Here is a 14,748-nt window from a genome sequence, read left to right as displayed (position 1 = left end):
TTCCCTCAAGACGAGTCCAACGCACTCTATGACGTCATACCCAGTTATATAGATTCGACAATTTTTGTCGAATCTTCTTCAAAATTGCCACAGATGATCTTCAGACCAAGCCTCACAGATGTTATCGTATGGATTTTTGATTTTCGAAATCGTTTGTTAGTTACAGCCAATCAAATTGATGTGGCCGAATTGATGTGGCCGCCATTTTGAATATAACGTTTTTTCGCTAACTCTCCTATAAAGTTTGTCCAATATTCACCAAATTTGGCACAGATCATCTTCAGACCAAGCCCGACAAAAGTTATTGTGTGGATTTTTGATTTTCGAAATCGTTTGTTAGTTACAGCCAATCAAATTGGGCAACTGATCTGGAAAAAGGGAAGTGAGGTCATATCTTAGTCAATCTTTGATGCATTGACTCCAAACTTGGTGTATGGACTCAGGACCCTCTTATTAAGAGGTCTGAGACAGGTGGTGACATTTGACCTCTAGGGGGCACTACAATAGGCAGGATTGTGTGTTGACCAATAACTGTTGATTTGTTTGTCTTATTTAAGTGATTCCTTTGTCTCGTGATATCTTAGTAGATCCCGTGTCTGACACGTTAACTTGTGATACCAGCCAAATTGATGTGGCCGCCATTTCGAATGAATATAACGTTTTTTCGCTACCCCTCCTATAAAGTTGTCCAATCTTCACCAAATTTGGCACAGATCCTCTTCAGACCAAGCCTCACAAAATACATCACGTTTTTTTGATTTTCTAAACCTTTTGACTGGAACAGCCAATCAAAGTCGTCAACCAAGCCACCATAAAAGAAGTGAGGTCATATCTCAGCACCTCTTTACTGCATTGACACCAAATTTGGTATAAGGACTAGGGACACTGTTCTAAAGAGGTACAATAGGTCATGCCATTTCACCTCTAGGTGGCGCTGCAGTAAGCAAAAATCTGGCACCAATTATCTTCAGATCAAGCCTCACAAACGTTTTCACATGGTTTTTGATTTTCAAAACAGTTTTTCCGTTAAATGATCAAAGTCGGCGATGAAGCCGCCAAAACAGGAAGTGAGATCATATCTCAGGAAATATTTGCTGAATTGACATCAAACTTGGTACAGGTGCTTGGAACCCTGTTCCAAAGAGGTCCACAAAAGGTTGTGTCATCTAACCGCTAGGGGGCGATCCCGTGTCTGACACGTGTTAACTTGTGGTACCAGCTGAATTGATGCAGCCGCCAATTTCACGTTTTATAAAACGTTTTTTCCCTATTCCTCCAACAAAATGTATCCAATATTCACCAAATTTGGCACAGATTATCTTCAGACCACAATCACATTGACATGTCAAAATAGGACTGAATTACAGCTGTTTAAACTTGGGACAAACCGCTTGCCAGTTGAAAAACTGCTTATATATTTACACAGTAACTGAACACAGTAATTTCCAGCACTGAGAATAATTCACTAGGATAAATTGGTGTCCTGGCAAGGGCAACGTAGCCAAAGCCAACGAGCCTGCCATGTCACTGGTTTTCTGTCTAGCACACAAACTATCAAAATTATTTTATATTTTCGAAATGGTTTGATCGGTACAGCCAATCAAAATCTGCGGCAAGGCCGGCAAACAGGAAGTTGGGTCGTATCTCAGCAAATCTTTGATGGATTCAAAGCTGCATTTACTCAGAACCCTGTTCTGAGGATGTCTAAAATGTTTTTTGTTCCTTTTTACCTGCTTTACCGGTTTGGCCACCTCATTGCTGCTTGCAGCTATATTTCATGATAAATTCGTTATTTGAACTAATGATTCTGCATGCGCAAGGCGTCTTAAAAATATTAACATACAATGCTATGCTTTGAACATGTGACAGTCTGTGTTACAAGTAATGACTGTTTCGAGTTTTGTATCTGGAGTTTTGAAAAAGGGCATCAAGGTTCAGAAATTTGTGTCGAAGTGATTGTATAAGTTGTGTCATTTTGAACAGATGATTATAGTTCAATGAACAAATGATCTAAGGTGTATGTGTATTGTATCCAAGCAATTGAAAATCGTGTTAGCTTTTGGAAAATTTTCATTTTGATCATCAGTTGTGAGTTTTGTGTCTAAAGTTTTGAAAAAGGTTCTGAAATTACTGTCAAAGTGATTGTAAAAAAAACTGTAAGACAAGGAACAAACAGCTCACCTCTGTTGTACCTGACCCCAGTTTGACCTCTCGTAGCTGGGAGAACACACTCATCATTTAGCAGTTATTTTTGCATTATCAACTGGGACCGCACATACACTCTCTCAGGCTCTTACACACACAATCAAGTGACTTAAGTGTGTGTATAACAACATCTACACAAGCAAACAGGTGAAAGTGTGTCTCACCCAGAAGGACTGCCCCGTCTCCTGTGCACCATGTATTCCTATTGACCGTTCTAGCGAGGCACTTACACGCGCTAATTTAATTAGAATCCATTTTGTATGTGCTTTTCTGGTGGCAACACCAACTAAAATATTGATAAGGCAGATTTCCTCTCGACACTTCTAAACCTCTATTATGTCGGGAATGTGCTGTCTTATCGTTGCCACTCAAGAAAAACTGTTTTCCCCGGTAATTAGTGACGATTAATCTGGCGTGGGGTTTGTTAAAACATAGTCAAGGTCATAAAGGTTTTTTAGTTGATGTGTTTGATGGGAGAAAGGGACCGATGTAATATGGTGTGTTTCTGTGTGTGTGTAGCCAGTTAAGTAATGGTGCTACCAGCAGCAACTAATTCTCATTAGAGGCTGTGTGCCTGCTATCACAAAGACAAAAAGACAATGAGTGCTTCTTCAGTACTAGCTACTAGCCCATTAGCCTTGAGGACAATGGATGACAACAATGTCCTCTTAGTATGCACATGAATGGAAATTCGCTTTTTGAAATGCAGCATTAAATCTCTATGAGGGATTTCCATGTACATTTTAGCCGCTAAACCACAACAAGCGCCTTAGCTGACCTCAGCTCAATCTTGATATTTTAGACCACAATGACTGGGGACAAAGGAGAGGGAATCGATGGAGGTTTTTACATTTAGGCCGAGTTTTAGATTAGAGGTACGGGGTTAGGGTCAGCAACAGAACAGTGAACTGAACTAGCGGATTAAATGTAAATGTCCTTAAGATTGCTAAAGTACATCTGAAATCTCACAAACAGATACTTACTGGGAACTCTGTTGATGGCTTTGAGAGGTCTGAGAACCCGGACTGTTCTGATGGCTGAAAGGTTGATATTCTGCAGATCCAACGAGTACTCCACCATCCTGAAAACACACACAAAGAAAAAGTGTTGTGGGACAAGGTTTGTAAATGTGTTAAACATTCAAATAACAAAGAGACAGAAAGAAAAGAGAGATATATTGAATTATCAAATATAAAAAGACATAAATGAGTCAGAAGGTTATTACAGTAAGAGAGACAGCAGGAGAACTGTGGTTTAACAGGGATTCTCTTTTACACTGATGAAAACAGAGAGGGAGAGAGACTGGTAGAGAGAAAATGAGGAACAGATAGAGAAGGAAAGAGGGAGAAGAACAGGGAGAGAGAAAAAGAGAGACAGGAGAGAAAAGGAGTGAGAGGAAAAAGGAAATAGAGAGAAGGAGAGAGAGAGGGAGAGAGTGAGAGAGAGAAGGAAAGAATGAGAGAGAGGGGTCTCTCTAAGTGTCGCTTGCAGGATGTTGTGGTTTGGTTAGTCAAACATCTGTTAGCTATTCACTCCCAGCGTGTTAAAGCAGTTTTTGCCTTGCAACGCAAACCACTTTCACAGGAGAATGGTCATAGCATTGGAAACGTGTGTGTGTGCATGTTTCTACTCCCAGAGAAGAGCCCTGAGGCTTACTATATAATCAGATTCAGCGAAACCTCTCACACTTATCAATAGGGCGATGCGTAAATACACCAATACACAGACACACATACTGTACATTTGTAGCAGGCGGAAAATACAGCCTCTATGGTAAGACACATGCAATCAAATCATAGTACAAAAACACGTTGTTTAAGCTTGTATATTTAGGATTCAGGATTTCAGATATGGACTTTGACGTCCTGTTGGTTTTCTATACTTGACTCTTGGGAGAGTATCCATCCCTTGGTTTGACTGCTTGTCCATGATCCTGGTCTTTTGTTTTACTCCATGTTTAAATGTAACATATACATTGTACATTCCTTTATGTCAGCTTCTTTACAGCATTCAGAACATGACCAAAACCCGGCCAGGATATTTCTCCTGGCTGTAAATTCTTTATTGAGAAGTTAGCATGTACCTTGAACTATGTGTTTGGTCATCTAGGCTGACTGTGTTACTGACTTACCGTAGGCTGTACTTCTTTCATATTTTGTACAAAAATGAAAGCCGCTTGTGAAGATGAGGCACTCATTTTTGGAGAGGCCATCTAATGTTATTTTTTTATTTTTTTTTAGATAACAGGATTTATTCGTAGGTTCTGAAAAGGTTAGCTTGTTCACCTTAGTTATACTGGAAGCTGGAATTTGCTCGGACATAATGGATAGAGATTTCACAGTACGTTTTTTTTGTAAAAAAAAAAAACACATTTACCTTCTCATTACAAATTAGTCATGAAATAAAAGGCGGTCATGAATGTCATGAATGCTTATAGTCAACAGATTTAACATTAGCGGAGAGAGGAGGATTAACAGACAGAGAGGCCAATGGGGAACAAGGGAAAAGAGAGAGAAAAGCGGGTGGAATATGAAAGAGAGAGAAAAGAGGGAGGGAGAGAAGAAAGGAGGGGAGATTATATTTTCTGCCTCCAGCTTCACAATAGGGTACACACAGAACACAGGGCTTCACAATCCCCATTATGTCATTTCCTTTCTGGGCAACGGCCTAATCTGCCTCAACCCTCACATCCCCCCCACACACACACAGACACACAAAATGTCACTTCTATCTCTGAGCGATGGTCTATTTTCCCTAACAAGCAGATTCGTTGGAGAACACACAGCGTGCCCGCTGGTATCCACACATTTGCAAATGTTATCTGATTGGGGGGTGTGGGGGGGGTGATGTATATGCCAAACAGTGACTGAGCTACTACTTCATTGCCTCATTTGTTTTGACTGACAAGTAGACTCTGTCAGTCACACATTGCACACACATGTGCATGCACACACTCACACAGCCCCACTTCTAAAAATAAGACACACTCAAACCAGTCCACACCAGAATGTTTAGGATGCAGAGGGTGGCCAGTTGGAGCAGAGTGGCATGTATAAACATGAGAGAAGAGAGGAGGAGAGGAGAAGAGAGGAGGAGAGTCACTTGAACTGTCTTTTGTATCACCAAGCACCAGTAGAACTCCCTCCAGGCTGTCTAATTGTGGTGGAACCAAATAAAACCTGTCCTGTAGAACTCCCTCCAGGCAGTATGTGTCTTCTACAGTAGTGTTATGGAACCATATTAGGGCTGTGGAGCAAGTATGTCAGCCACACATGCACACACTTAAGCACGTACTGTACATTCACACTGAGCTGGAGATGGCACATTCCTCTTGGGTCGTCATGAATATTTGAGAGGCAGATGAGAGGATGGCTTTCTTTCTTTATTACTCTGACTCTTTCCCTCTTTCTTTCTCTACTCTCTCTCTGTTTCTCTGACTCCCTCTCTTTACTGCTCTTCTCTGATCCTAGCTCTTGTCGTTCCGACACAACATGATTTCCCTACTTCTCAGAAACATGCTGACTGCACAATGCAAGTTATTGCATCCACATTAAGTGTCAAACACACAACTCAACACACAGCCACAGATTAGAGAACAGGAGTGTGTGTTTATGTGTGTGTTACTGTAGAAGCAGCTGTTTCCGTACACATCAATCAGCCTGTGTGTTTGTGAGAGTAATTAGCGGCCCACCGCAGACCTCCTCTCTCTAATTGTTCTCTCTTTTTTACACTCCTTTTTTGCCCCCCCCCCTCCTTCATCTCTCACTCTTTCATCTGTCCTCAGTGTTTCAGTGGTGTCTGGAGGCACAGGACAGCCTCTCTCTCTCTGTCACTCTTTCTGTCTTGCACTCTTGCTCTCTCTCTCTACCTCTCTCTTTCTGTGCATAATATGTGTGAGAGAGACATGAAGAGAGAAACCGAGACGGTGTGTGTGTCTGCAGTATTATGTCCATGATCCTTCTTCTATGTGTAACCCCTGTGTTCTCCCCGAGAAGTGGTAATACATAGCAGTGGAATCAGGAGTGAGCAGAGACTGAGTGTGTGTGTGCAGGGGGGTCTTTAAGCCTGGTCTGCACTCTTCTCCATGTACTGTAGCACAGCAAGCAGCAGAATCCTCAGGAAAAAAGGATTGCTCTCACACACACACGCACACACATACAGACTCACATTGATCACATTAACACAACAAAGCCACAGTGACTGCATCAAGGTCACAGATTTCAGCAGGTTAAAAGATTGAATGGTCATTAGTTCAACCCCATACTACAACTATCCATTATGCTGTTAAAAATGTGATAACGAAACATGCTACTACTTGTAGTAAAGTTTAACAAATGCTTGTCAAATTTTTTTTTGTCTATTCTGAAGGTACTTCTTTTCAGACACGGAAGAGAAATGAGAGAAACGCCAAGCTGGCTAGCAATGTACGGGCCAGCTGCAGCAATGTGCTCTTGCATTAAAGCCAGGTCAAACACTCTTAGCACTGCTTCAGGACAAACTCAGTTCCTGCTGAAGTCTGGAAAAACGTTACAGACACCACAGGGATCAACTTTGGACAGAACAAATAAAAAGCACATACACACACACACACTCAAACTAATGAAAAGAGGGTGTAGTGTGCTAACACATTTTCTATGAAATGGTCTTAACGGAGAGGGAGGAGAGAAAGGTAGACAATCGTCAAAGGAAGATAAAATTAGAAACAGTGTGTGTGTGTGTGAGAGAGAGGGAGAGAGAACGAGAAAGAGAGATCTAGCTGTGATATGTTAGCATCCTGATGGACGATGGTCATCTGTAATTTGATTGGGCAAAACCTGCACTGGCCTCCAGTATCAGCCTATACACAGGCGTAATGAAGGCACTGCAACTAGAAAACATGCACTGAGGTGTTTTCACTGACATACATACACGCACAGACACACACATATGCATTCTTCATGGATACTGATGTAAAGAAAAGATGGTGAAATGGCAAATCTGACCAACAAAGGGATTGATATTACATGTTAGATATGTTAACAAACAATAACAGTCCATTTGTAGCCCTCAGATGCAAAAAACACAACATTGGGAGGAGTCTCATCAGACAAGCAGGGTTTAGATTGTCCTGAACAAAAAGTCCCCCACCCTGCCCCCACCCTAACCCCCTGCTCATCCCTACATCCTGCCCTTTCCACATTCCCCCCTGCCTCTCCCCAGCCAGGGCCTACCCCGCCATGACGATGAAGAAGTCCAGCCGGTTCCAGGTGTCTCCTAGGTAACAACGCTGTCCAAAGATCCCCAGAGCCACCATCTTGACCACCATCTCCAACGCAAAGAAGATGTAGATGAACGCATCGAACGCCTGCAGGAGAGGGGGAAGGAGGGAGGAATGAGGAGAGGTCAGGAGGGAGGGATTAGGAGAGGACAGGACGGGAGGAATGGGAGAGATGGATATGGAGGGAGGGATGAAAGAGGAGGTTAGACTGTGGGACACAGTCACTGGTGAGTGTCTCTGGGACACTCAGCAACATCAGGCGTCCATGCTGGAAGCTGACGTAATGTTATTTGGAAGCACTGTAGATCCAGGTGCCTGTAATAAGTGTTAGAGAACAGGTAATAAGGTCCCGTAACTTTGTGAATTAGTCTTATTAACAGATATTAATGTTAATAAGCATCTTTTAAGGGCCTTATTACCTATTAACTAACGCTTACTACAAGCATGTTAATGCAAAGTCCTACCTGTTGTTTTAATACTGGAGGTTAGCACACTCTTAACCCCACATTCTGGATAAGTATAGGTTTAAAGAAAAAGCCTAAATCCTTTAAAATGTTTCTCTCAATCCAACTTCGATGTTTATTAATGAACTCTTAATGTTGACCTCCAGCCAGCCAGAACCACTTGCGGACCACATCTGACTTTTCTAGCTCTGAAGAAAATACATGAACATACATGCAAATGTGGACACGCATGCAATGGATTGTCTCTCTCTCTCACACACATATGCATGCACACACACACATCTACCAATACACAATGTATTCTCTGTCTCACACACACACATATGCACACACACATCCCCCAACACGCGCAATGCATTCTCTCTCACTCATTGTCTTTCTCTCTCTCACACACACACTCTTCTGTGATGTTTTTGTCCTGACCCAAAGCTAACCCATCATTTCACAAGTTCCCTCCTGGCTGGCAGACTAAATTCCTGCCTGGCAACAGTGCGTTGTCTTTGCTGAACAATCCCACCATGCTGTGCAGTTCAAACACAACTTTAATGGAGGTGGTAATGAGCTAATAACAAATAGGCAGACTGTCAAGCTGATTGTAACTAGCACCAGCGGCCTTTGTCCTTCTGTGATTGATAGCTGTGGTACTAGTGTGTATGTGTGTGTACTGCCGTGGGTGTGCAAGTTCTTTTTCCACTAATTATGAAGGAATTGATTGCTGTTTGTGTCAAAGTGTGTGTGCCTTTTTCTCCCGCTTATCACACCCTGACACCCTTTTCGGCGGCGTTTCTTAGGACGCAGAGCCAATTAGTTTGATGATGAATCAAGTCAGCTCGCTCATTTGTTTTGGAGTGTGTGTAATACATATGTCTGTATACATGTGTGTGTACGTGTAAGTGTACGTTATTTCCCCCCCAAGAGACCTTTACAAAAGATATTTGCTAGGCAAGAGCTAGGCATTTAGAAACCCACAGTCTATCCTAATCGTCTGGCGAGTAATTTTCCATGCATATCATTTTGAACATGAGACAAGAAGCCTAATCTAATATTTATTCTGCCGTGAATGGGTAGGACCTGACAATTTGTGTAGCATCATTAATTCATAGGGAGAAATTACAAGTGGAGTGGCTTCAGTCAAATTGTGTGGGTGTGTCTGCTCATGTCCATGTATACAGTTAGGTCCATAAATATTTGGACATTGACACAATTTTCATCATTTTGGCTCTGTATACCACCACAATGGATTTGAAATGAAACAATCAAGATGTGCTTTAAGTGCAGACTTTCAGCTTTAATTTCAGGGTATTTACATCCAAATCAGGTGAACGGTGTAGGAATTACAACACATTTGATATGTGGCCCCCCCCCTTTTTAAGGGACCAAAAGTAATTGGACAATTGGCTGCTCAGCTGTTCCATGGCCAGGTGTATGTTATTCCCTCATGGGAGTTCGTTATTTCATTGACAAGGAGCAGATAAAAGGTCTAGAGTTCATTTCAAGTATGGTATTTGTGTTTGGAATCTGTTGCTGTCAACTCTCAATATGAAGTCCAAAGAGCTGTCACCATCAGTGAAGCAAGCCATCGTTAGTCTGAAAAATCAAAACAAACCTATCAGAGAGATAGCAAAAACATTAGGTGTGGCCAAATCAACTGTTTGGTACATTCTTAAAAAGAAAGAACGCACTGGTGAGCTCAGCAACACCAAAAGACCCGGAAGACCACGGAAAACAACTGTGGTGGATGACAGAAGAATTCTTTCCCTGGTGAAGAAAAACCCCTTCACAACAGTTGGCCAGATCAAGAACACTCTCCAGGAGGTAGGCGTATCTGTGTCAAAGTCAAAAATTAAGAGAAGACTTCACCAGAGTAAATACAGAGGGTTCACCACAAGATGTAAACCATTGGTGAGTCTCAAAAACAGGAAGACCAGATTAGAGTTCGCCAAAAAACATCTAAAAGAGCCTGTACAGTTCTGGAACAACATCCTATGGACAGATGAGACCAAGATCAACTTGTACCAGAATGATGGGAAGAGAAGAGTATGGAGAAGGGAAGGAACTGCTCATGATCCAAAGCATACCACCTCATCAGTGAAGCATGGTGGAGGTAGTGTTATGGCGTGGGCATGTATGGCTGCCAATGGAACTGGTTCCCTTGTATTTATCGATGATGTGACTGCTGACAAAAGCAGTAGGATGAATTCTGAAGTGTTTCTGGCAATATTATCTGCTCAGATTCAGCCAAATGCTTCAGAACTTCAGACGGCGCTTCACAGTGCAGATGGACAATGACCCAAAGCATACTGCGAAAGCAACCAAAGAGTTTTTTAAGGCAAAGAAGTGGAATGTTCTGCAATGGCCAAGTCAATCACCTGACCTAAATCCAATTGAGCATGCATTTCACTTGCTAAAGACAAAACTGAAGGGAAAATGCCCCAAGAACAAGCAGGAACTGAAGACAGTTGCAGTAGAGGCCTGGCAGAGCATCACCAGGGACGAAACCCAGCGTCTGGTGATGTCTATGGGTTCCAGACTTCAGGCTGTCATTGACTGCAAAGGATTTGCAACCAAGTATTAAAAGTGACAATTAGATTTATGATTATGTTAGTTTGTCCAATTATTTTTGGTCCCTTAAAAAGGGGGGGGCCACATATCAAATGTGTTGTAATTCCTACACCGTTCACCTGATTTGGATGTAAATACCCTGAAATTAAAGCTGAAAGTCTGCACTTAAAGCACATCTTGATTGTTTCATTTCAAATCCATTGTGGTGGTATACAGAGCCAAAATGATGAAAAATGTGTCAATGTCCAAATATTTATGGACCTAACTGTATTTGTCAGTGTGCCTGCAATGTGTGCACTGTACCTTTATATGGGTTTGTTTGCCTACCGACATGAATCCATTTGTTTGGGTGCATGTATCTATGTGAGTGTGTGTGTCAACCTGCCCCCACCTCTCATATGCTAAAATCTGGAGTCTCAACTTGATGGTTCTCCCTATTGTGTCACTTACTGTAGCATTGCTAGTCATATGTTGATAAGTAAGGGTCAAGATTTGGTCTGATTGGTTGTTCTTGTGTATAAAAGGAATGGTGAATTATTGTTCTGTGGATTCTTGATCTCCTGAGCCCTTTTCCTCAGCTCTGGCTTGTCCTGCTGTCCTACTCCTTCCTCACATCTTGCTTTCTTTCTCTGGTTACAATAATCATGGTAGTGTAGGTAAGAGTTAACCTTCATTTCGCAACATGTTTGCCTTGAAATTGATTTCATTTATTTGCAATGTTATTAAATGTTTATTTCATTTAACCTTACTTTGACCATTCTTGCTCTGATTTAACCCTTAGGGCCCTATTTTAACGATCTGAAACGCAAGTATCAAAACGCGAAACGCAAGTAACATTGTGGGTGGGACTCTGTTGCGCTGTTGCTATTATACCGGCGGGATAAATGACTCTGCGCCTGGCGCAAATCTAAAATGGGTTGGTCTGAAGTAGCTACATTACTCATAGGTGTGGTTTGGGCGTAATGTGCAATAAACCAATCAGAGCGTCATCTCACATTCCCTTTAAGAGCAGGCGCGCTTGTTCCATGGCGGATTGCTATTATAACGGCGGATTTGCCGGGCGCACGGCAGGAGCGGTTCACAGGCGAGGAGACCGACGTTCTCGTCAGGGCCGTAAAAGACAGAGAAGTGACATTGTATGGGAAAGGCAGAGCAGTTTTCTTATTGCACTAAGTTGCAATAAGAAAATGCTGCTCATTCAAATTCTTATTTTTACATATATTTAATTTTTAAATTGTTGTATTTTTAAATTGTTTAGTTCTTAGAATTAGTTTAACTATTGTACTTTTTTACTTGATTTAAGACCCGTATATGTTTATTGTTTGCACCTTCCTGCCAGAGTACATTCCGTGTCTGTGTAACATACATGGTGAGTAAACCGAATTCTGATTCTGATTCTGATGGGGATGGGAGAAGAAACACACCCAAATTAGCTTCGGTTAAACAGGCGTTGGAGGAAATTGCCACAATTGTTACAAATCAAGTTCACATACATAGAGATTTCTCCTGAAAATCTTTTTAATCATTGATGACATGAAAGAAATGTAACAGCCATACAATAGATCAAAACAATGTAACATAGCTTCGCAGGAAGAAGACGCTGGCCTCACCAGCAGTGTGCACGGGCCAAGCATGCGCCCTTAAAATAGGACCTGAATAACGTGCCATTGACTGTAGACTATATTTTTCCTGGTCTGTGGCGGAATTGTTTTCTGAAACTGCAAAATAGCACCAGGGAACGTTTGCACCGGAACACGCCCCCTCTTTTCGCTGAACCGCCCCCGGGAGCCCAAGTTCATTCCATAATTTACCGACGTGCGTCTGTGAAGGGAAAAGTCCGCTGTGCGTCGAGTGCAAAATAGTAATGATACTTGCGTCGGTGTACAAAGTCAATTGCGCTGGGTGCAAGATAGGGCCCATAGAGTCAAATAACTGTTCTATTGGTATTGGCATAATTTGGTTCAAGTTTCAGTTTCCCATCTTCCAAGAATGAAGAGCAGAGCAGAAGGACTTCCTGTGTGATAAAGTTATCATGAATTATGGAACCTCCACGCTCCACATATGAGAAATGTTCAGTTGATACCTCAAATCTGATTGACTGTCAGAGGAGAGGCTCATGGAAGGAGATCATCTCTTGTCAATCTCAACTCACATCTTTATTCCTCCCCCCACGTGACATTCAAACAATAAATGGTTAATACATTTATGTATTTATCAGTTTGGATGGATTTAAGGAGAAGAGATAGGTAAATTCTGTAACTACAGTCAGAGAGAGCGAGATAGAGACAGAGAGAATGCGAGAGCGAGAGCGAGCGAGACACACTGGGACACACTGAGACACACTGAGGGCCAGGCTGGTCTCTGCCTTATCTCTCCATCCAGCACCTGTCACTATGCTGCTCTGGCCTCCAGCTACACCTGGAGGGACACACACTCTGGATCATATGACAGGAGGGAGAGAAAGTGAGAAAGAGAGTGAGGGAGAGATATTTTGATGTAATGAGAAAAAAGCCAGCAAGAAAGAAAGAGTAAGAGAGTGAGTGAGTGAGTGAGTGAGAGAGAGAGAGAGAGAGAGAGAGAGAGAGAGAGAGAGAGAGAGAGAGAGAGAGAGAGAGAGAGAGAGAGAACCGGTCATCTGGGCAACAAGGGATCTAGTGTAGAGTGTTCTTAAAGAGAGTGTGAGCCAGCTCTTCACCAGCAATGGTTGAGAATGATACATTTACATTTATTCATTTAGCAGACGCTTTTATCCAAAGTGACTTCCAAGAGAGAGCTTTACAAAGTGCATAGGTCACTGATCATAACAACGAGATAGCCACAAAACATTGGGAGTAGCCAAAACATGAAGCACACATTGTGAACAACCAAAATAAGATACAGACACATACACACACAAAGACTGACCTGCAGTATCTGGCAGCGATCAGAAGTGCAGTCTATGTTCTCGCAAGGCTGGTACATCCCCAGGGTGACACAGTTGAGCAGGATGACCATAATGCTGATCCTCTCAAACCACGTATGGACAGCTACAGTCAAGGAATACACTCTTGGACCAGGACTGACACACACACATATACACACACACACACTGGGACTAGGACCAGCGCAAACACACAAACAAACACACGCACACACAAACACACACACAAACACACACACTGGGACAAGGACCAGCACAAACACACAATCCTGTAAATGAACATGTGCACATGTATAGTTTACATAGGATGACTTTCCTTTATGCATTTTTATTTAGATTATTGATACATTAATATTTCACACACACCTACACGACCACACACACATATGCAGAGAACATGCATGCCTCTAATTTACCATAGTTATCTACCATAACCAGCCATATACAAATAATAACTTCCCCTGACAGCTATTGTGATTGGTTAATAGGAGCTGATGACCTGGGTCCACCATGCATTTTTCTCTCTGGTTCAGCCGATCACAGCAGTGATAGTTGGAATCCTGCCTTCACATTGTTGAAAATTGATGAGTGTACTTATGTAGATGCGCATTCATAACATTTACATACAACAAACTACGTACTACAAACATGTTTCTTATAAATTATAATCTTGTTTTTATTGTCACAATTATTATTGTGTTATCTAGCTCATGAGCATCTTGTATTCGTAAGTGTGTTCATAGGTGGTTCATTACTATTGAACATTCTATTTCTGAACTTCCTTCTAGCCTTAGGCAGAAATGAGCTGAATGTGTGTGTGTGTTTATAGTCACCTTAATGTAAGTTATCTTCCATCCTCTCTCAACTTCATTTACCTGTCTTTAGCTCCATGTGGCTCACTTTATCTGCAACCCCCCCCCCCCTACACACACACAAACTTACCCAATTCCTCTTTGTGTCTCTTTCTCTACTTTCTCATTTTCTCCCAAGTGGGACAGAACAAATTATGACAAATCTATTCTTCCCTCTGGAAGAAAACAAGTCCAAACACCCATGGCTGCGTTCAACTGTGTGGGGCTGCAGAATCAATACAGAAGTAGTTAGGGAATGGGATAGAATTGGTTGTGAGAAGAGTGCAACACACTCACAGTGAGAGTGAGAACCTGTACTCAGGCTGGGCTGCTGTTGCATCACTACAAGGGCTTGATGATTAAAAAAACTCACACATTCCAACACACACAGTGATGATGATGAAGAAGAAGCACACACACATACAAAGCTTAGTCTGCTGTTAGGATGTGCCCTGTTCTCTGGCCTGGGGCAATCTGACGCAAGGCTGA

At 42.1% G+C, this 14,748-nt stretch overlaps 1 protein-coding gene across 1 annotated transcript in view; it reads right to left on the bottom strand.

The window, feature by feature from the left end:
* cacna1ia (calcium voltage-gated channel subunit alpha1 Ia) overlaps positions 1-13,596 on the bottom strand; it is a gene marked incomplete at its 5' end in the record, with an annotated part of 202,896 nt that extends 189,300 nt beyond the window's left edge. Inside the window, 3 exons of the mRNA XM_062452705.1 lie at positions 3,189-3,286; positions 7,416-7,549; positions 13,393-13,596. Of these exons, the coding sequence (XP_062308689.1) occupies positions 3,189-3,286; positions 7,416-7,549; positions 13,393-13,596 (436 nt within the window). The remainder of the gene's footprint in view (positions 1-3,188; positions 3,287-7,415; positions 7,550-13,392) is intronic.
* Between the last annotated feature and the right edge of the window lie 1,152 nt (positions 13,597-14,748).

The sequence above is a fragment of the Osmerus eperlanus genome, chromosome 2 (assembly GCF_963692335.1).
Source record: "Osmerus eperlanus chromosome 2, fOsmEpe2.1, whole genome shotgun sequence".
Taxonomy (NCBI): domain Eukaryota; kingdom Metazoa; phylum Chordata; class Actinopteri; order Osmeriformes; family Osmeridae; genus Osmerus; species Osmerus eperlanus.
Note: the sequence above shows the minus strand (reverse complement) of the source record. Positions and strands in the feature narration are given on the sequence as shown.